This window comes from Lepidochelys kempii, chromosome 11 (genome assembly GCF_965140265.1).
Source record: "Lepidochelys kempii isolate rLepKem1 chromosome 11, rLepKem1.hap2, whole genome shotgun sequence".
NCBI classification, from domain to species: Eukaryota; Metazoa; Chordata; order Testudines; family Cheloniidae; genus Lepidochelys; species Lepidochelys kempii.
The window spans coordinates 20733972-20758460 of NC_133266.1; the positions used below are offsets into that span (position 1 = coordinate 20733972).

At 38.2% G+C, this 24489-nt stretch overlaps 1 protein-coding gene across 1 annotated transcript in view; it reads right to left on the bottom strand.

Annotated features, from left to right (window-relative positions):
- The window catches only part of LOC140895919 (von Willebrand factor D and EGF domain-containing protein-like), a 282268-nt gene extending 277037 nt beyond the window's left edge, over positions 1-5231 (bottom strand). Inside the window, 2 exon segments of the mRNA XM_073306827.1 lie at positions 4263-4447; positions 5165-5231. Coding sequence (XP_073162928.1) covers positions 4263-4447; positions 5165-5231 — 252 coding nt within the window.
- Between the last annotated feature and the right edge of the window lie 19258 nt (positions 5232-24489).

The following is a 24489-nucleotide window of genomic DNA, read 5'->3' on the forward strand; positions in this document are numbered from 1 at the left end:
CTGCTAGTGGTGCTGCCCATCACAGATGGCTGAGGAAGATTCTACACAGTTCGTGGAAAAAACAAAATAATAAATGTGAGAGTAAGGGAGATGACAGAGCGGACCTTAGAAAATATCATCGGAGAAAGAAGGCTTAGGTGGTTGGGAGACATGCTAAGCAAATACTGAACAGGATACCCAGGAGAAGAATGAGAAAGTGAGGAAGGCTAAGGAAGAACTGGTGGAAAACAGTGACAGAGGATATTGAATGTGCTGCCATCGTCTGGGAAGAAGTGTCACAACTAGTGAGTGTCTGTAATCAGTGGAGGAACGGAACTGCCTAATGTGTCAGCAGCACAGGAGGATCTAAGGTAGGGATTTGAGTATGATTATGACTAGACATTGCCAGTCGTCTCTTAAAGGAAAAGTGACACAAACCCCAACACTGAACTTCCCCAAATCATCAGGACAGATAAGATGGTTGAACTGGTGCTGGTATGTTGATAGAAACCGCTGATTGACATGATATTCTGACTATGAATCATTTGGAAAGATCTGGACATCAGTGACCCTGCTCGTCTAAGCCAGTTTAAGGGAGTACAATAATTCTTGGAGATAGTCCATTAACAATACATATGAGTCCTCGTGCTGAAGAAATCTGGCTCCCCTTTACCACACAGAATGTATGTTAGTGGTGGTGGTTCTAAATTTTGTGTCTTGTTTGTTTATAATAACTCTAAGCTGCAAACATTAGGGCTCTTTTGAGAAGCAATGACGAATCTGCGACGTATCAAAAATATTGTTACTGGCCCCAGACTCAGTCATCATTTGGAGAATCAAATTGTTAGTTTATACTTTTCCTAAAGGTTGCAGAGCACAATCTATGTTCTTTTTTTCCTATCTGTAAACGGACAGGAGGAGCCACAATTCTGACTACATATGATGGGCCTCAGTGTTCATTGTGGGCTAGTGTTGCAAGGTTTGCTAGTCAAATGTCATTCATATTCATTGCTTCTCAAAACAGCCTATAATTCACGAACTGCTCTTCTAGTGGGATATAATGTCTGTGTTTATTGAGAATCCTTCATAATGTTAGCAGGTGATGCTCTGTTATCTTTGTTTTGTATTTGTTCCTTTCTAGTGGCTTGCTTGCATACACTTTTTATAATTTTTATTAGGAAGCCTGTTTCATTATCCCATTTATGCTTTCCCTTTATTATTCTACATTAGGTCTGTACTTTATTTTTTTTTAATTTGTTTGTTTTAATTTTCTAGGATCTTTTAATTTGGATGCTACTTTAGTTCTTTCTGTGAAGGTCATTTTGTCATGATTGGCACCGACAATTGCTCTTGCATTCCTCTCCACCCCACCAGTACTATGGAGTAATTCTAGGAATAGTGAATGCCTCTCTTCCTTTGTGTTTTTTTCCCTTGTGCAGTGAATTTGGCAGTACTTTCAGAAGGAACTGTTGCTTGCATCTGTTAGCAGCAGCCTGGACTCCTTGGGGCACAGACATTTGCAAGTTTGTGTTGTGTGCCCGCTTGAATTGGCTGTTGGGGGCAACTTAGCTTTGTGCCTAAGTGAAGGCTCAAAGTACACGTTGGGGTGTCTGTAATTGGTTAGCACCCTCAGAGAACACAGAGGTAACAAGGTCAGTATCGCCCTTTATCCCCTAGGGAAATTCAAGAGGCAATGTCTAAATTGGAAAGCTGTTTCAATCAAAAGTATTTTGCTATTGGAGGAATGTGTTTGTGGGCAACACCTGGATCTAAGTAATGCTGGACCAGGAATATACTCCACATTTGAATTCCTCTACATAGGGGAGTTCTCACTTTTATTTTTTTTTTTGCTTTTTCAGTTTGTTTACTTTCTTCATTTGTTTAATTAGTAAGCAAGAGACAATCTCTATAGATTTGCTGTTCTTAGTCTCAGTACAGAAGTTGTATATGACTCATCAGTGTCAGGGCTGACATCTGAAGCTTTCTCCCCTACTGTAAGTTTATTTTTTTTCCTAAATATGTCTGAGTCGCTTGGTTCTGATATCCCCGACAAAGATTTTTTTATATGGTCATGGAACAATATTTGGAAATGGCTACACCTACATTAATGTTTATAGAAACATTCAGTAAGAGTTTCAAAAGAGCTTAACAAACATCTCCCAGTCAGGCACCTAAATAAATAGCCAGATTTTTAAAAGAGCTCAGCCTCCCATTATGCACCTAAATGGTGAGTTCAGGTTTCCCAGTGGGACCATTGTTGTGCTTAAGTGCTTTAATGAGGCAAGCCCTTGATTTCTTTGTTATCGTTTAAATCCCATTTGAGTTCAGTTGAACTGCATGAGATAAAACCTGAATTCATGCCTAATATTGCTTAGAATTAGTGAGTTCATTGTATCAATTGATAAACAGTTAATTGTATCCACCTGATATCACCTTGGTGCATGTCACATTTACATAATACAAGGCAGTGCTTATGATATCAACAGGAATGTCTGAATTATGCTCTTAGCCCTCTGTAGCAATCTTTTACTAGAACATGGATCACATCTGAATGCTTTTTCCCTTCTATCTGTTTAGAATTTTGTCCCTGCCTCGTTAATTAAAATCAGCTCACTGCAGCCAGTGATTGAAATATCCAATAATAAGTGCTTATTAATGGGTGGAAGCTGAGCTATTATTAATACAAATTATTTTGTTCCAGAGGTTCTGCTCAAATTAAATGGAAAACCAAATTAAATGGTGATTTAATTAAGTGGAATAGAATGTAGAGGACAAGAATTAGAAGGTGAAGATCTAAAAGAAGCACATTCTTCCAGTGGTGACATATAACAGGTATAATCCTTCATCAACAGGATGAAACAGGTATTTCCTACCATTCAGATAAGACTTAAGGAACCAATGGTAAGAATTACATTACAAGATAAGAAACTAAACAAACGATAAAACCCTACAAACTGGAATAAAGGAGTTGAAGGAGGGGAGGCTAAAGAAACAAAGGATGTATTGCTAAAGATACATTGTGCAGATGAGTACTACCAAATACTGAAAATTACTGAATTGTAAAGACAACATATATTATAGAATAATTGCACATATCCAGAACAACCTGGGTAAACAAAATATGACTTTTTGAACAATTTCTTCCATGATTGACTAACAGAAGCAAATGTATATTTTATGCTTAAATTTATATAGTATTAATAATCCTAAGAACCCCATAAAAGCGACAAGTATGATTTAACATTCTATATAATGTAAAATTATGGAAATCACTTTTCTTTGTCTTGACTAAGCATGCACGGTTAGCAGTTGCTCTTACTGTGACTGTATGATGTTGTTTTCTAACTTCATAAATGTAAATGAATGTTTTTTATGTACATACATAAATGAAGTTTTGTATGTAGAGTGGTATATAATATTTTTAAAAAGGGACTTTATATTGAGTTTTTCATCTTCAAAGTGCTTTACAATTAGCAATTAATCTATTCTTCTACAGAATAGACTCTTTGTTTGCTAATGCATTGGAAATTATTCTAATCTCATACAATGGTCCTCAGTAAACTATTGGTATTTGATGACTTGATAAGGATACAATGGAGTTAATCTGGCAGAGCACCCCTGGTACAGAAAGTCTGAATTTGACCCATACATTCTGTTTTCTAGGTTTCAGTATTGTACATATTAACTCCATATCAATTTTCTTATCCTTTTCTACAGAGTCACATGTGAAACAACTAGTTTATTTCTAGAAAGCAACTAACCCACTTATGAGACTAAGTAATACACAGTGGCAACAATACTAATTAAAAACATTTGCATCTTGTTTCTCTCTGTTATTTGTCAATTATACTCTTTTTCAATGGATATAACTCCATTGCCTTCATGTGGAGTTACTCCTGATTTACACTTGTGTAAGCGCGAATGGAATCAGGCCCTTCAAATTCATTCCAGTAGTGTGGAGACCAGAATTACTTGGAATAGACTAACCTCTAAGAAGTACTTTGGGGGGATGACCATACAAACCGCGAGGGCAAAATCCTCCTGTCAGTTAGATCCACGCAACCCCATTATAACCTTTTGGTTACCTTCTCTAAAGAGTTTTACTAGGGTTGTTGAGCTTCCAGGATTGTCCTGGAGTCTCCAGATTATGTAGTGATGAAACCCCCAAGAATATGTCCAACCAAAATTGGCAACCCTAGGTTTTACAGATGTAACAGAAAGGAGAAGTTGCACCTACTGGATTTATTAAAGTACACAGATGTTTAGTTCTTAATTTTACTAACTTCTACACATTTTTTTGGCATTTCTGCAGGCCTATTGTTGATCATGAAACGATACCACCCTTGTGGCAGTGAGTGATCACAAACCAGCTCCTGAATTGCTGTTTGCTGTAATTCCAATGAATCAAAATTGGTGCTGTGGTAGGGATTGTGCAGAATCTGGTGTCCTTCTGGAAAGCATTCCGGAGCTAAAGAAAGGGTAAAAAGAATGAGGGTTACAAAATATCCATTTCAGTTTCTCATCATTAATAACTGCTGAAGATGGGCTAAGAAGCCGGTGTTCAAATCCAGAGTAGGTTCAGGCTAGGATTCAGGGCCAAATTATGGCTACGGCTCAAGTTTGGATTTGTCAACTCTAAAATCTCAGGACCTTTAGTTATAGGATGTGTGCCATCTTGGTCTGAAATCTCACAAGATTTTGACCACATTTGAAACAGAAGCAGAAAGTAAAGCCCTTCTTGTTTTGCATCCAACTTGTGTTTGGTTCTAGAGACTGGCATCTGAGGGCTTTCCTACACTGCCGTGCAGTTTGGGTGTGAATAGCAGTTAGCATCAAAATGATGCACTGAAACTTCCCTGTGTGGACACTGCAGGCACAAACTAAAAGGTTCCTAGTTCACATTAATGTAGAGTCAGTCCTGTTTGAAGAAGACTAAACATGAACTAGAAACCTTTTAGTTCATGCCTGCAGTGTCCACATGAGGGGGGTTACAACACTGCACTTTCGTGTGCACTGCTGTTCAAACCCCCATACTCTGAACTGCAGAGCAGTATAGACATAGCTAGAGTCTCCTCTCCTCTCCCCTCCCCTCCCCAAAATTCAAAAGGGAAAGAGAGGTTGATCTGAGGTTCCAGATTTGGTAATCTGATCATACAATTTTTTGATTTATTTTTAACTTAAGTACAGTGTTTATGATTATTTTTAGTTTCATATAAAGAGATATCCCCTAGCACTAAAATATGGAACATCATTCTCAAACTTTTCAATATTTATCATTCTAGATCAGGGGTCAGCAACCTTTCAGAAGTCGTGTGCCGAGTCTTCATTTATTCATTCTAATTTAAGGCTTTGCATGCCAGTGATACATTTTAACGTTTTTGTAAGGTCTCTTTCTATAAGTCTATAATATAAAGTAAATAAGGTTTTAAAAATGCTTAAGAAGCTTCATTTAAAATTAAATTAAAATGCAGAGCCCCCCGAACCGGTGGCCAGGATCCGGGCAGTGTGAGTGCCACTTAAAAAGTAGCTCGCATGCCGCCTTTGGCACGTGTGCCATAGGTTTTCTACCCCTGTTCTAGATCATGAACTAGTTTTATTTATACCAAGAAAAATAAAATATGAAGAGTTTGCAAAGAATTAATAAAGAATAAATAGCCTGAAAACAACTTGTTATATTCAGAATGAAAGCTAAGGTAGAATTTATTTGAAAGCATTTATGCTGAAAGTTACACTGTGATACTTTCTCATGTCTTTGGTTAAAGAATATATTTTTCAAAGATTTTATTTTCTTTGGTTTACTTGGTTTTGGTTTCCCCTTCCCCCCAAATAACTGGGGACTCTTATATTGTATAATAAATAAAGTACACCTTCTTAAATACTAAAAGACATATAAACATTTAACACTGTAAAGCCTTGAAAATAATCTAGTTGTCTAGCACTGATACAACTCCCTCTTACTGCTAGAAGTTCAAAACATGCAAAAATTGTATGAAAATTGTTCCTTGGAAACTCAGGCATTGTCAGCATGTTGAATCAACACTGTTACAGATGGAAGGTCATTTTGTCTATCCCTCTTCCTTGTTTTATTGTTCTCCTGAGTCTTAGTATCCTATGGTTTCTTGTTAAGCAATGGCTTGATGACTTCTAGTGATTTTATTTATTTTCCAGGTGTTTGTAGTCAGAAAATTAATGTGTGATTAGAAAAAAAAATGCACCTTTTTACTCAGCTTTCCGTCTGTTTCCCTGAATCCTATCTGCTTTCTTTACAGAAAAAAACAAATTTGACCATATTAGTACTGTAGAGTCAATATAGCTGTAGAAGAATGAACGGGTCTCTAGTCGGCTTCATGCCACTTTTTCAACAGAACTGTCAGCCAACTTCTCACAGCAGTAATCTGTAATTACTAGTGATGATGTAAAAGGCAGAGAGAACATAGCAGGATGTTCACATCCAAGCTTTTATGTGTAGGGCTGGCAGTAGTTGTCTTTATAAACAAGGGGTATTTTATATGAAATCCCCACTATATCATTTCTCATATGTCACTTTTCAGATCATAACCCTGTTTTAATATTGCTCCAGTGACACTGAAGCAGATTTATCATTTTTATTTTGTTGACAAGATACTCAGAAGGTAAAAGTCAATCTACTTACATTAATATTTTTAAAGATTATTTTTATTCTGTCGATGGTAAAGCAATGGTACACAAGAAAATGGAGCATTACAGAACCATTGTCACAGCTTATAGGGCACTTAACCCATCAAAGGCCAGAACCATATCAATGCAAAGTTTCAATTAAATTAAAATTATGGTATTTTTTTAAATTTTGTAATGCCCCAACCTTTTTCCCTAGAAGGGTAAGAACCATTTCACAGTGACTGCTGGAACATACTGTACAAATAGTTATGTCTAGTCCTGCTTTCTTCAGAATTCCTTTGTGTGGATGTGCAGCCAGTCCTGGGACTGCATTGCATTAAAACTGTCCTTTGCAAAAGGGGGTTAAGTTATCTTAAGTAGTGCATAGGCCTTGGGCCAGCCTTGTGCACAAGGGTGAATTTTACCCTGAGCTTAATAGCCTGCTAACAGCTCAAAGAGCTTCTGTGCCTTACATAGACCCTTTTCTGGATTGTTTACTCATGTTTGTATTATAAGATCAAGTTGTGACAGTACCTATTAAAATGCCTTTTTGTACCTATGTCACATTGGTTTGTTGCACCTTCAAGATGAATGTTTCAATGGGAGCCCAAAACTTTACATTAACATTGCTGTAATACAGAAGGAATTGAACTCTGGGTATATATTGGGCCTGATTCTCAGAATTGTAGTATTTTACACCAATTTAGTATTGAATTTGTACTCATGAAAATGAATACACAAGGTGCAGGCCCTTTGTACTTGTTACACTGTATTTTATGAAATATACCACTCTGAAAATTGATGGGGAAAACTGATGAAGAAGAGGTCTGGAGACTGTGGGACTCCCCTGTGGAATGGGCCATCACCAAACTCAGTGAATTTCCTGAGACTAAGAAGAGGAAAGGGCCTAATCCCAGACAGAGGCTTTAATCCCTTCTGCCTGCTGTGTGGGATGCCCATGGCTTCCCACCTGCCCACAGTTACACCTACAGAAATTAGTCAGATTTTCAGTCTTCGCTCTCAGCAGTTTGCCTTGTATTCAACGGGCAGACTGAGGCCCACTGTCTCAGAACCACAATAGGTTGCCTTGTTCTCAGTAGGAGGTGCTGAGCTCTTAATTTAGATGCCTAACTTGCAGCAGGACTCTCTTGGAAATCTGTTGTATTTCTAAATTCCTGACAAAGAATTAATAAAAAAAAAAAAAAAAAGAGAGAGAGAGAAATTATGCAGAAAATAGTTAAGGGTAGTATTGCTGTATACATAGTAATACTATGTAGTAGCAGGAGTTTATGCCTTGCTTTTTGTGAAGAATAGTACCTCGCAACTTCCATCCCAAGAACTCAAAGTGCTTTACTATCCTTTTTTATGCATGGGGAAACTGAAGCATAGAGAGCTTAAATGACTTGCCCAGCATCACACAATGTATCAGAAGTAGTCCTGGGAACAGAACTAAGATTTCACAATTCCCCGTTGCCTATTCTAATTACCTCCCTTTGAAATGAAAAACAAAATATTCTACATGTAAATGAAGTTTAAATATTATTCTACACACAGAATTACTGCAGCAGTCCTGTGATATCATTTTAAATGTCATTAATAATACCCAGCTTTTCAATAATAACAAGAAGAATATTCTGTTTAAATGTAATTAATAACTGCTCAAAATGAGTTAGTAATAATACAAATCCACAAAACATGTTGTGGTCTTGTTGATGACTAACTACTCTCTCAAAACAAGGCAAATATATTAGATGTTGAGGACTTGGCTAATTATTTTTCATTCTTCACATCTTTATGTTTACAGTAGCTTAGAAAATCCTGTTTTGCATGTTAACATTAAGAAATTCGACACAACTAAAGTTTTCAAAGGAGCCCGGGAGAGGGGCACAGTAGGACAAGACAAGAGGGAAGTTAGCAAATTCAATTCAAGAGAGTATATTTGGACAAAGATAAGAATGCTCCCCCCGCCCGCCCCTTAAGCACATGACATTTCTGAAGGCATGATTCAAACAACCACAATCTCTTAATGTTTTATTCTTTAAGGATCAGAATGTGTTTTACAGCCTCTGACTGTGGGATACGTATGCTTACAGGCTGGAGAAGTGCCAAGGCAAGCTGATCAGCTGCCAACTTTATCACAGTTAGAATGCTTTATTCTGCTCTCATTTACACTGGTGCAAATCAGGAGTGACTCCATATGAAGCTGGAGAAAGCCAGAGCAGAATCTAGCACAAGTCATTTACTGTGTAGTTACTGAATTATTGACTTTCCTAGGCAAAAATGATACATTTTAGAAGCTTATGACAGTCCATGTAACTCCTCCCATGCAAATTGCAGGTCAGGGTACAGGCTAATTACCACTTCTCTAACAGGAAAAAAATCTTTATAATTAGACTATGTTTGGAAGTGTTTAAAAAAACAAACCCAGAACAACAACCCTGTTATTTATTGAAGCAGTTCACCTGGAAACTATTTGCCTCTGTGTGAAGGGGACTTCTGCCGTATTGACTTTAGTCAAATGAAGATCCTTTTGTTCTTTTTAATGTGTGACAGAGTCAGATGCCATGTCAAGCTTGTGTACTGTGATGAAAGTGCTCAATATAACAATTGTCCCCCTCTGCTGTGGGGAACAATAAAAGTCAATGTCCGTGTCCTGTACTGAATTGTTGTTATTCTCCCAGGGGCAGGCTAGATTGCCTTTAAACAGAAATATTTCTTTTTGTATGAGACAACTGTACATTTCATTTAATCTCACAGCTCTATTAGTATAATTGTGTTACAGATTTATGAAAAGATGCTGACTTTTCAGGGGAGCCAAGAGGTCATTGTCATTATGACCATAAAGATTTAAAATACGTAGCCAGCTTTCTTCCTGTCCAGTTTCAGTGCATATTAAGAATTAAATGATGTACAGTAGCTAGAACTTATATTAGTCTTTCAGCTCTTATAAAAAGATTCTTCTTGAATCATTATTACCATCAATACTTAAAGAGGTGTTGCTAAAAAGACATTATAATGATGTTTGCTTGACTAGATTTTAAAGCTTTTTTTTTTTTTTTTGAAAACGAACAGTTTTGTGACAGCAGCTCCCTGCAAAAAGACACTAGAAAAGGTTCTTTTTGGCACATTCAAAGCAAACAAAACTCAATATATGTTGTGGCTGCTAAATAAAAAAGAGTGTTTGAGTAACGCTGTCAGCATTATAAAGAAAGTCTTTTAGGGCAGGTCTACACTACAAATTTACATTAGTGCAGCTGCAATGCATCTGGTGAAGATGTTCTCAGCCGATGGGAGAGAGTTCTCCTGTCAGCTTAACAAGTCCACCTCTGTGAGAGGCAGTAGCTATGTCAGTGAGAGAAGCTCTCCTGCTAGCACTGTCTACATGGGGGGTTCAGGTCGGTATAACTACATCACTGATGGGTGTGGATTTTTTACACCCCTGAGCAATGTAGTTATACTGAAGTAAGTATGTAATGTAGACCAAACTTTAGAGTGAAATTCTAGTCCGATTTAAGTCAGTGGGAGTTTTGCCATTGATTTCAAGAGAACCAGAATTTCACCCTTAGTTGCTCAATAGATGTGCAGTTAATTAGTTATGCTCAGCTGAAACTATATAGGTGGAAAGGCGCAGACCTAATGGTGGAGAAACTGGTGCAAGGAAAGTCAGATGTGTGAACTGCTACAGGACCACTATTTTAATGTCCTGGGTATTCTGACAAAATTGTGTTCCTGCCACAGTGCTACTAGACATAGACGTATCCAGAGACATGTAATGGCCAAGGGAAAGATGGCATGGCCACTATACAGTTTGTTCCCTTCTAGCATTGGCTGAAGTAAGAAGGGTACAATAAAAGTGCCCCAGCATGCTGTCAAGTATTCCATCTTAGATTTTAATTTTTTATTTACTTCCATTATATTTACTTTCCATTTGGCAAACACTGATTCCTTCTCCCTATTTCTTCTAGGTCACTGGCCATATCCTCAGTGGCTATAAATCTCTGTAGCTTCATTGAAGGCTATGCTGATTTACACCAGCTGAGAATCTGGCCATAGGAACCATCAAGGCGAAGGTTTATTTATTTCCTTGATTTTCCAAGGTTGGCTCAGCTTTCTGAGGTAGATACAGACTACAGTGGTGTTAACTGTACATCAGTCCATTCCTTTGCATTGCTTCTGCCTTAGCCATCTGGCTTCAATGGGGCTAGCTTGAGCAGAGCTTGCATGGGGATTTCTGTACAAGCTGGGAATCAAACCTTCCAGCTCAGATGTAGACATATCGGAGAAGCCATGTAGCTTGTCTAAGATATCCAGAGGGAGGATGGTAAAGATGGTTTTAGGCTCCCTGTTCCACAGCTGTGCAGAGTACTGCCACCAGGTGGCTCAAGATCTGGCCCCAAATTCCAAACAGCCCCAACTTCCATTGGTTTAAGATTGTTATATGAAGCCTAGTGTTAACAGCCAGCCCAACTGTGCTGCATGTAGCCATTCATTTCTCTTTCAGTGACGGTGACGAAAAGGTTACAGCCCCAAAGGGGCCCGTTACTTCCTGATTGATGCTCTGATTCCGTTTGGAAAGGAGCAGGGCCCTGCAGTGCTGGCAGAGGATGGGGTAAGAGGTATATAGCAGAGGGAATTGGAGCAAGACAGTACAAATTTAAAAATAAAGCATTCTTCATTTTGTATTTATTTACAATGGCATGTTAGCTTTGGTGAGCTAGAACTCTCTCTGCCATCTGCCCTCCCAGTAAATTTCAATGGATTACTCAGACAAAGGCTTAGGAGGCTGAGAGCTTGTTTGTTTACTTTGAATAGTAGCTGCCAGTCAAATAATATCAATAGGTGGTAGCAGATAGAAAACACTAAAAGAAATAAGGTCTGTGAGGCTGAGATTTGTATTTATTTTGGGCAAAACAGTGCTAGACACACAATATATTTGAAAGCACATTCTAACGCTCAGAGAAATAATTGGCTAATTTGACAACAATTAATGAAAAATAAGCATTTCTGACACACGTGAAAAGACTAGTTCCCATTCAGCAAGGTGCTTTGGTTTTCTGTGATTTGGATTTCTTTAAAGTTACAACCCTAAAACATTAATATACTTTTGGGACCAAATCTTTCTGCACACAGCCTGAGAAATGTGGACTTTCACTGCATTCCTCCTCTGAACCCCAGGCTGTAACTGCCCCTGTCCTTAATTGCAGTGAAGGTTCCTTGACATTGGATCCATGTAATTATTTATCCATACGCTCTATCCTCCCTTCGCCCACCCATTCTCCCACCCTCTCCTTGCTGCAACATAGTAAGAACCCCCTTGGGGCTGAGTTTGCCTGGTGCATAGCATCATGCCTTCTCCATACTGATTCTACTGCAGGCATGGCCCTTACTGGACACAGAGGAAGGGGCGGGTTTGATTCTGGTGCCTACTGGAGGAAAAAAATTTGGAGATTCTAATGTTTGGATAAAAAATACAAACTGCCCTGCTCTTGCAAGGTGATGAGTTCCCTCAGGTCTCATTGAAGCCAGCCCAGTATGCAAGCTTAGCACCTGATAGGATCAGGCCCATAGGGCCAAGGCTTGCAGTCCTTCCCCCAATCCTTACTTTAAAAAAAAATCCATCCGAGGCAGGTTCTGGACATTGTTCCAGCCCCTATATGCTGCTGCAGAAGTATAAAGAGACCATAAAGGGAATGCAACAGCCTGAATGGGAAGTCCTTCAGTGCAGGAGTTATGCAGGGCCACGCGAGCTATCTCCATGCTCAACCCCTGGCATAGGGGTCATGCCAGGGCCAGGCCTAGGTGCTTTGCCAGCCAGGGCAGATACAAACACATACAAACTGACTTATGAGGAGAGGCTGAGGGAATTGGGATTGTTTAGTCTGCAGAAGAGAAGAATGAGGGGGGATTTGATAGCTGCTTTCAACTACCTGAGAGGTGGTTCCAGAGAGGATGGTTCTAGACTATTCTCAGTGGTAGAAGAGGACAGGACAAGGAGTAATGGTCTCAAGTTGCAGTGGGGGAGGTTTAGGTTGGATATTAGGAAAAACTTTTTCACTAGGAGGGTGGTGAAACACTGGAATGCGTTGCCTAGGGAGGTGGTGGAATCTCCTTCCTTAGAAGTTTTTAAGGTCAGGCTTGACAAAGCCCTGGCTGGGATGATTTAATTGGGGATTGGTCCTGCTTTTGAGCAGGGGGTTGGACTAGATGACCTCTGAGGTCCCTTCCAACCCTGATATTCTATGATTCTATGAAACATACCGGAGCAAATGAGCTTTAAAAAAAAAAGAAAGAAAGCTGGTCAGCAGAGCATTATGTGCCCGGCCAAGTTGGCACCAGGGCAATTGCCTTGCACTCCCACCCTTAAACTAGTCCTGCCAAGGGCAGAGACTGTGGCAGAGGAGAATGTGTCAAGGGAGGGTGGGGGAGTGGTCCTGCAGGGTTGTGGAGAAGCCCATTGGGAACTGTTGGCATGCGGCTGTAAATGACAGCTGTCTTTGGGGTTGATCTATCTTATGTCATAATGTCCTCCACTACAGAGAGAATCCAGATGGTGCACAGGAAGCTTAACAATCATGTCTTGCACCTTCTATGCTGCACTAGTTAGGAATCACAGCACAGAATCTAGCCCATTGAATCTAAGGCCTCAGTAAGGACTTATTGCTTTGGCTCATACATTGGCTATAAATCCTGTAGACAAAAGAACATAGTGATTTACATAAAATTTTCTAATATGGTCAAAAATATCTAGAGCATTAGGCCATAATTCTAAATGAACTAAAATAAATAACTTGTTAACTTTCTATTTCATAGCTGTTTTAATACTAAATACCTCCATGCCTTGCAGCAATATTTCATTGTTCAGACATGATACAAAATTGAAGATTTCAGAGTCTGTCAATGAAATCAATTTTTCATTAATGTTATTTACCTTCCGTGGAAAAACACTACTGGGAGAAAGAGAGGAAACTAGATGATGAGGAGGAATTCTCTCCAAACTATTAGTGGCCAAATTCACAATGGTAAGAGAAGAATGTGTTCCATTTAATTTTTATGCTAATTTTAATACTATGTTTCAGGGAGGGGTATTATTGTGATCTAACAGGTAAAGCCAGGTGAATTTACATCAAAAAAACAAAAACCCTATTTGTCCATATTCTTTTGAATAAAACTCATTGACTTTTTTCACAAGTATTTGCGACTCTTTTTATTTCATAATTGTGAACATTCTGGTGAGAGAAATTTTATTTGCAAGAAATTGTAGTGAATATGCGTGTGAATAAATATTTGAGAACATTGGAACCATGTGTGCTCTCGTGGCCATTTAAAAAATATGGCAAAGAAACTCCATATAAACAAGTACAAATCACAACCTGTTCGCAGATAATTCAAAAACAGAAGAGTACTCTTATTTATGAAGTTTATGTAATTCAATCAGGAAGCAGAGCTAACAGAATGTGCACTAGGTGACCAATCATGTGGCACAACTAGCGCATACTCGTATTCCTAATGACCAGGCCCTAAACAAGTCATATTGTGTTCACATACAATATTAATGGGACACGTGTGTATAATGAGCACCTATATAGAAATCATGACCCATGAAGAGATAACTAGGGGACTGAAAAACTGATTGTTTGTTGCATAGTCTATACTTAATGAATGATTCAACCAGCTCTAGTACACAGAAGTTAGAGAAAAAATTGGGCCAATCAAAACCACATTTTTTTCTATAGCTCTAATGATAAAAATATATTTTTGAATGTTTTGAGACTGTTATTGATGTAGGTATGATATACCAACCATTCATACAATATATATATTTTAGTCTGTTCACTTCTTTGGGCATACTGTATATTCATAGAATCATAGAAATGTAGAACTGGAAGGTACCTCGATAGTCCTGAGCCAGGACTAAGTATTATCTGAAGTTTATTAACCATCCCTGATAAGTGTTCGTCTACTCTAACATGTTCTTAAAAACATCCAATGTCAGCAATACCACAACCTTTCTTGATAATTTGTTCCAGTGCTTAACTACTCTTACAGTGAGGAAGATTTTCCTATAGTCTCACTTAAATCTCCCTTGCGGCAATTTAAGCCCATTATTTCTTGTCCTGTCCCCAGTGGCTAAGGAGAACAATTTATTGCCCTCCTCTTTATAACCTTTTATGTGCTTCAAGACTGTTGTTATGTCCCTGCTCAGTCTTCTATTCTCCAGACTAAACAAAGCCATTTTTCTCCCCAATCTTTCCTCCTGGGTCATGTTTTGTAGACCTTTAATCATTTTTGTTGCTCTCCACTGGACTTTTTGCCAATTTGTCCAAATCTTTCCTGAAATGTGATGCCCAGAACTGAACACAATACACAGTACTCCAGTTGAGGCCTTATTAGTGCTGAGTAGAGTGGAATAATTACTTGTGTCTTGCTTACAACACTCCTGCTAATACATCCCAGAATGAAGTCTTCTTTTTTTTTTTCAAAAGTATTACATTGTTGATTCATATTTAGTTTGGGATCTACTATAACCCCAGGTCCTTTTCTGCAGTACTCCTTTCCAGGTAGTCCTTTCCATTTGGTATGGTTTTCCAGCCAGTTGTGCACCCACTTTATAGTAGGTTATCTAGGTTATATTTTCCTACTTTGCCTATGAGAAGTTCATGTGAGACACTATCAAAAGTGTTACTAAAGTCAAGATATATCACATCTATTGCTTCCCCCCCATCCAGGCTTGTTACCCTGTCAAAGAAGATTATTATGTTGGGTTGGTTTGACTTGATTTGTTCTTGACAATCCCATGCTGGCTGTCTCTTATTGCCTTAGTTTCTTCTAGGTGCTTTCAAATTGAATATTTACTCCATTATTTTTCCAGGCACCGAAGTTAAGCTGACTGGTCTATAATTCCCTGGGTTGTCCTTATTCCCTTTTATATTGGGTACGGTCCATATCACCGCCCTGTGAGGTATCCAAGACAAATATGGCTTCTCTCTCACTGGACCTGGCCCCCAATGCTGTGAGTTGCCCAAATGGAATCTGTGATATTTTTTCCATTCCACACTGATTATCACAGCTCCTTGCCACCAGGCAGGATGTAAGAACATGAATCCTTATTGTGGGTTAATCAGTTTGTCTACACATATGAGTTAGCCTGGAACACTGTAAGAAGGTTGTGACTGGAACATTCCAACAGCCCAAACGTATCACTTTCATGATGCACCAAAGTTCTGTTTGCTTGGGAACAAGGTCACTTATCACCCTGGGTCTTCCATGAAGTAATGAAACATGCTGTTGCCAAACCACAGGCCAGCTGTGTTCCATTTTTACTTCCCGACAAAGCAATTACCTATTCATGCTTTGGTCTGTTATCTACAGTTTGATTTCTGTTCTTAACGTGTAGATTAGAAAGAATTGAATTGATTATACGAAACATCTTTTGTAGTCAGAATTCCCCAAGAGAACTTTAAAAAGTAGTATGCTAAATATTGATAGTGCAGGAATTCTTCAGGTAAATGTAAAAGCCTAACTCTCACACATAGCCTTAGATGTGCTTTACTGAGAGACAGAAGCAATGTCTGACAGGAATACCGCAGTTATCACTTGCTGTATTTGAAAAGTGCTATGGGATACTATTAAGAAGGGAAAATATAAAGTTATATCTGAAGAAATGTTGAACAATGATGTATAAATTTCAAGACCAGAAGGGATCATTTTGATAAGCTAATTTGACCTGTATAACACAAGTCATAGAACATCCCCAGAATGATTTTAGAGCATATCTTTAAGAAAAACATGCAATCTGGCTTTAAAAGTTGTGAGTGATGGAGAATCCACCACAACCCATGGTAAATTTTTCCAGTCATTAATTGCTCTCCTATTGAAAATTTACATTTTATTTTCCCACTCTGAATTTGTCTCGCTTCAACTTTCAGCGATTGGATCATTTTATATCTTTCTCCACCAAATTGAAGAGCCATTATCAAATATGTGTTCCCCATGTAAATCAAGTCACTCCTTAACCTTCTCTTTATTAAGCTAAATAGGTTGAGCTCCTTAAATGTATGACTATAAGCCATGTTTTCTAATCATTAATCATTCTTGTTTCTTCTCTGAAGCCTCTCCAATTTATCAAGATCCCTCTTGAATTGTGGACAGAACTCAACACAGTGTTCCAGCAGTGGTTGCACCAGTGCCATATACAGAGATAAAATAACCTCCCTTCTCCTACTCAAGATTCCCCTGTTTATTCATCCATCAGTGGCATTATCCCGTTGGTCCACAGTGTTGCACTGAGAGCTTAGGTTCGGCTGATTATCGCCTCCCCCAGTCTTTTTCAGAGTCAGTTTCTCAGCACAGAGCCCCCCTCCTTTAAGTATGCCCTTCATTCTTTGTTTCTTTAAATTTACTTGTATTAAAATGCACATTGTTTTTGTGTTCAGTTTATCAAGCAATCCAGATCACTCTGTATGGGTCACCAGTCCTCTTCACTATTTACTACTCCCCCACTTTTTGTGTCATCTGCAAACTTTATCAGTGATGACTTTGTTTTCTTGCAGGTCATTGATAAAAATGTTAAATAGCATAAGCACCAAGAACCAATCCATGAGGTACCTCACTAGAGATACACCTGTTCAGTGATGAGTCCCCTTTTACAATTAAATTGTGAGACCTGTCAGTTAGCCATCTTTTAACCCATTTAATGTGTGCCATGTTAATTTTATATCATTCTAGTTTTTATAATCAAATTGTTGCACAGTACCAGGTCAAAAACCTTATAGAACTCTAAGTGTATTACGTAAACACTATTACCTTTATCAACCAAACATGCAATCTCATTGAAAAATAGAAATTAGTTTGACAGGATCTATTTTCCATACATCCATATTGATTGGCATTAATTATATTACCCTCCTTTAATTCATTATTAATCAAGTCCCCAATGAGTCATTCTGTTATCTTGCCTGAGATCGATGTTAGAATGACACACCTATAACTACCCAGATTGTCCCATTTTTCCTTCCCCAGTGTTCCAAGACTTATTGCAAATCAACATGAATGGTCCAGCAAGCCCCTCAGCCACCTGTTTTATAGCTCTTGGATTTATCTTGAACTTATCCAAATCCTGCTGATTTTAAAACGTCTAACTTTGGTAGCTGCTGTTTTACATCCTCCAGTCATACTAATGGAATGGAAGAAGTGTTATATGATAATAGTGCATCATCTGTCTTTTTCCCAAATACAGAACAGAAATATTTCTTAAAGACTTCTGCCTTTTCTGCTTTAAACTAATAATCCCACCATTTCCATCTTGTAATGGACCAATACCATTGCTAGGATTCTTTTTCTTCCTAGTATACTTAAACTCCTTCTTCTTGTCCCTAATTCTTCTGGCCATAGGTTTCTCCTTGTGTCCCTTTGCTTCCCTTATTAGTTTTATACAATTCCTAACTTCTGAGTTATATTCGTTGCTATCAACCTCCCCCATGAGATCTATAGTATTTAGCTATGGAATAGTGTCCCAAGGGAAGTGGTGGAAGCCTCTTTGGTTGGCATACTTTAAAAAATACTTTAAAAAGCAACTGAAAATGTACTGTCAAGAAACATTCTGCATTTGTAGCAAGATGGGCTGGATGAGCTAAAGGCCTTTTCCTCTGTCTATGTATCTTCTGTGACTCTATGCATGCCAATGACCTCTTTTTCACCACACCAAAACAACTGTTAAAGATTACTTGAAATTTTGATAATGGCAGACACTTTTATTACTAGACTGTCATTTCTAATCCATTTTAGGTCAGCTGTTATTGTCTTGGCTTTTTGATGGCCTATGCAAAATCTTTCCTGTTCCACAATGCCCATATCCCAAAAATCTGCACCACAATTGGCACTAATTCACCCCTTGTTGACAGTCTCAGAGAGGCCTACGCTTGACTGGGCACTGAGATTGAACTACCTCCACTCTACCAGAGTCTGTTCTCCTAGGATAGGGTTTATGCACATTGGAGGGACAATGGGCTCAAACCCACTTCTGTAAAAGTTAGCATAAAGACTCCCATTGACTTCGGTGAGAGTAGAAAGCTTGCACTGCAGCTGCCTGTGCTACATCTGTTTTGTGGATGAATAAAGTTCTTCAGTTTCTAGGATTGTCTATCTGGCACCTTTTGTCAATCCTAAAGTGACACACAAATAAAACAATGGGCACAAATAAAGAAAATGTGCTGGCATTGCAAACAGAAACCATGGCATTTAATGGAACAGGGGAACCTGATTCTTTTGCTGCTTTTAAAATATAGTCGTATGTATCTTCTCTTCCAGTTTAGAGAAAGCAAGACAGCCAAAATGTGTCAATTACTGTATTAATTTTTACCAAGTGTCATTTTCACTTATTCTGGCCTGGCTATGGAATGAGAAATGTTAAGCATTTGAATATAGAAATAACTTACTATTACTTTGTCAGGAGAGAATTTAAAACTGCATAAATTTTCATAAGTTAGCTTTAAGTTAATGATGATGCCTTTAAGGACTTTTGAGAAATCAATAGAAAGAAAATTATTATTATAGTTATTGATTGGTCTCCTTTGTTCTCATCTCTCAGAATGAAAGAGTGAGACAAAAATGAAAAGCTTCTTTCTTACCTCCTAATCTCATCCAAACATACACCTTGCAAATGGTGCTTTCCTTGACAGCAGTAGCAAAAACGAACTTGCATGCTTCGATTTTACAACCCATTGCGACTCTATTCAGATGGAAATTTGATGTCCATGGTTTGTCCTTTTGAGGATCTGGCTGGTCTAAGCTTGGATGCAGGCTAGATTCAAGACTCAACGTTTTTCCAGACTGCTCTCCTGGTGGTAGCTGAACTTTGGCAACATTTCCCCAGTTAGTCTGACTAATTCATACAACCTTCCTTGTGCATATAATGCCCTCTGGAGGATGATCTATGCTCATACTATGGGTTACTTACTGTCAACTGACTAGATTTACAAAAAAGAATGACATCAAGGAATAATGATTCCAACTGGAGCCTGAGTAGCACTGTCGTTGCCCAGGTTTTACGAACCAAATTTTCTAAAAGTATTCTATGTTTGTCTATGTGCACAACACACACCCACAGACTTTACATGCACAAACAGGTGCATCTGTGGATGTTGGAATCTATGAACTGTGCATGTAGACATCTTATCAAAAAAGGTAGGACAATATAAGGTCAGAAATTAGCCCATTAAAAGCAGGTGTTTGAATACACATACATCAAAGCTGGGTCTAGATCCTTTGAAAATTTCCCCTAAATATAAATGTCCTGCATTTGGTTCTGGATCAGGACTGCGAGAGCTGTTTGCTCTGGTCATAGCCACTTACTAACATAGGCATGTGAGGGTCATCATAATATACTGTTTCATTCCACTTCCCCCCCTCCCACCCCCCATGGTCCTTTGTCGATTTTTCAGCACTTGCAAGATGCAGTTTCTGTACCTATGGTCATAATTCACTTCAAATATTCAAATACATGAGTCTCTTTATTACACTCTGTATGATTAGGGTAGTAACAAAATGGACACAGATTTAATTAGCAGTTTCAATCTGCCTGGATGATGTTTCTTTGGGGGTCTTATACTTCTGGCTATAGAAAAGTAGCTCACTCTGTATGGGTAGGCACCAAATGTTTTCTGTTCTAGGCTCTTCACTTTTATGTGCCATACACTCCTTGAAGTACTAAAAAATGAGCAAAGTTTTCTGCTTTTCTTAGCCTAGCATAAAGGCTTCTATACCCTTCTCTGAAGCACGTGTCACTAATTAGCTATAATTGTGAGCAAATATTAGCCATATCTTGAGTTCTATATGTGGTTTAGGTTAGTATATAAGGTGACTATATAACAATTCTTTTTTACTGGACAAGTTTTCCTCTCCTCCCCTCTTCCCCCTGATATTATTCACTGCTTTTCAAGGTAGCCAGAGCAATAATATTTTGGGCAGCCACAAGTTCCTTGTACATTCAGGGAATGCTCTTCTGTCACCATTTTGAAATAAAAAAAAAAGTTTGGTTCACTCTATCTTTAGACTGAAGGTTATTTTCAGTGCTCCAGCAGCAAAGACATGGTCCATTGCACAACTAATTTACAATCCAGTAAGGATTTTATAATCTAGTAACCTTACTTCCAGATTCATTTGAACCAGGTTGTAAATGGCTCTATCTAAAAAAAAACTTCATAGAATCAGAGAATATTAGGGTTGGAAGAGACCTCAGGAGATCATCTATTCCAACCCCCTGCTCAAAACAGGACCAACCTCAACTAAATCATCCCAGCCAGGGCTTTGTCAAGCCAGGCCTTAAAAACCTCTAAGGATGGAGATTCCACCAGCCACCCTAGGTATCCCATTCCAGATCTTCACCACCCTCCTAATGAAATATTGTTTCCTAATATCCAACCTAGACCTCCCCCACTGCAACTTGAGACCATTGCTTCTTGTTCTGTTGTCTGCCACTACTGAGAACAGCCTAGTATAGACTGTTGTAACAACTTGTATAGATTCTATCCCAAGTATGCTTCTCCTTTTGCTTAAGTATACTTTTGTAGATGCAGAAACTCTAGCTGTCTGTTACATCATATGAAGATAGCTTTAAAAATATTAAAATAAAGGACTATAGACTGGAAGTACTCAACAGGCCTGCCTGGCCAGTAGAATAAAATAAAGCTGTACTCCCAAGTATGGAATTAAAACATTCATTGTAATAGCTTTCTTGAAATCTTGTTCGTTACCAATCCTTTGTCGATTTTTCAGCACTTGCAAGATGCAGTTTCTGTACCTATGGTCATAATTCACTTTAAATATTCAAATACATGAGTCTCTTTATTACACTCTGTATGATTAGGGTAGTAACAAAATGGTCACAGATTTAATTAGCAGTTTCAATCTGCCTGGATGATGTTTCTTTGGGGGTCTTATACTTCTGGCTATAGAAAAGTAGCTCACTCTGTCTAACTCTTGAATGAGATCTGCTGGCTTTTATAGATATTCACACCTGAAACTGCAGTAAATCAAAACCTTTGTTTGCTGGATAAGTACTTTAACTTGTTTTACGTAATGGAATTTTGTCCTGTTCATTGTCTAAAAGATGCTATTTTTTCTCTTGGTTTAGAATAATCTGTAGATTAATTACTGTAGAAATCTTTAGTAATTTATCAGAAGGACCAACAACATTTATGAAGATAACAAGTTTCCAAGTATCTACAATGACTTTAGCTGTAAGCCTGTTGTTTTTTTTTAATATATATATATATATCAAAGGGAATCGAGTTCAACTGGTTTCAGTTGAGGTCCTCATTAGATTTAAAGTTGCTAACCTGTAGTAATCTTTTAGGATTAGTAACCATAATAAGAAAAATACTTGCATAATTCCTTGCATGCAGCAGGACACCATTATACATGTACAGTACACAGCAATAAGGTAGCACAGTTATAGTGAGAGATGAATGTTAGCCCATCTGCTGCATATTAAAGGCAGATGTATGTTGATCAGTACCAACTGTGCAGAATGTAACAGGCCAAATTCTTCTTATTTACACTGATGTAACGGAGAGCAAAATCTAGCCTTATGTGTTTTATAAAATGATGTTATAATAAAAATGGCTTCAAAATGTATTGGGTTGAATTTGGTCTTCCGTACATCTGGGCAAACAATTTGAAACCCATTTAGCTTTTTCCCCTCATTCATGAGTCATTTGTGAACAGATTTGGATTTTTACAGCCTTGCTCATTATTTAAAATTGTTTGTCAAATAAGCTGAAATTTGTTTGCATTTATTATTGGTTATTCATGAACTATTGACTTTTTGACCCAGGTTTTGAATACTTGCTACTTCTTACATTGTGAGATTGGTCACCTAGATCACATGCTATTGTTTCTACTCCCTGATTAGATGATTGTAGCTTTCATAAACAGAAGGATAATCAAAAAGATTTCAAGATGGCCATTCAAGCGTTTCTAATACAAATCTTATATGAAAACACATATTTGCATAAATATTTTAAAGACTTTTGCCTTCTTCCACAAATATTCTTTCAAACAAAATAAAACTCATACAAATGTTCACAGAAAATAAATTTTAAAAGGTTGGAAATCCACTGAAGAGAATTCAATGTTTTTATATGAGTTAATGTTTGTACATATCTGTTCGCTGAATACGGTCAGGGAAATAAATTAAATGACCTAAGGGATCTTTTAAAAAATGGCCTCCATTTTACAGATACAATGGTGGACACAAATGTTAGTATTTAGGGATCTGACTGCATCCAGCAATCTGGAAGATCTGAATTCTAACATGTGTGCCAAACATTTATGCTGTCTGTAAAAACACAACTAAGAAAACTGGACACTGAATTGAGATCTTTAAATATTTAGCCCTATAGGTCTTGCCTATCTCTAATATGTATAAATCTGTGATACACAGAAATTAAGTGACTTGCCCAGGGCCATCTAACGAGTCAGTTGCAGAGCTGGGATTAGAACTCAAGTGTTTCTAGCTCTCTGTCCTTTACTTAGACCACACTATCTCCACTGGATGGCTCCAAGTACGTACCTCAGAGGTTACTTAGAGTGACTTTATCTTGCTGTGGTATCCATGGCAGAACCAATTCATTGCAAAAGATATTTCAGTCCCCGGTGCTGTAACTACCACATCAAAACAACTTATTTAAGCAGCCTTAGTGGAACTCCAAACTTGTGTAACTAGAGGGATACCCCTTCTTTTAAATGTACTGTATGTATAAAGCAGCTGTATGTTTTAATATGTAAGGCCATGTAATTATCTGACTAGACAGGAAATGATTTCCCCTTAAATTTTCAAAGCATAACATAATGATTTTACTGCCATTAAAGCCAATGAAGTGGCTCAGTTTAAATCCCACACACCATTTTGTAAACTGAGGAGTTAACACATTACTAGCCATCAAATTATCAACCTGTAACAGTGTGTAATGATCAGGGACAGAATGATGCAGACGTGAAAAAGGCTAATGTAATCCTTGGATGCAACTGGTGAGGTATTTCCAGTAGAGAGGGGATGGTATGATGATATTGCATACAACGGCATATCGCCCATCCGCAGCTGCTATTGGCAAATATCTGGAGATTGAACACTAGATTGAGAGGGCGCTGAGTTACTTCAGAGAATTCTTTCCCTGGTGTCCGGTTGGGGGGTCTTGCCCACATGCTCAGGGTCTAACTGTTTACTGTATTTGGTGTTGGGAAGAAATTTTTCCCCAGGTCTGATTGGCAGAGACCCTGGGCTTTTTTTGCCTTCCTCTGCAGCATGGGGCACAGGTGACTTGCTGGTTTGAACAAGAGTAAATGATGAATTCTCTGTAACTTGAAGTCTTTAAATCAAGAATTGAGGATTTTAGTAACTCAGCCAGAGGTTATAGACCTATTACAGGAGTGCGTAGGTGAAAATGTGAATTCTCAGAAATGTTGCTCTTACTATCAGAGATACTGATGCCTACTATAGCTTCCTTTGTTACTGCTGGACATAGTGAATCCTAATGTATTCTTCATTACTAGCAAGACATGCTGTTATCTTTCATACCCATGCTCTGACCATCTCATCCTGTCAAGGTTCCTTCCCCACGCTGAACGCTAGGGTACAGATGTGGGGACCTGCATGAAAAACCTCCTAAGCTTATCTTTACCAGCTTAGGTCAAAACTTTACCCTTTACAGGTGAGAGGAGCTTTCCCCTGGCCAGGAGGGATTTCAAAGGGGTTTACCCTTCCCTTTATATTTATGACACATCCCAACAACAATAAATTTAAAAAATTTGCCCTGTTCACAAAACTCATTAAAACAGAGTGTGACAGGGTTGGGCCAGATGGCTACAGGAGAGTGT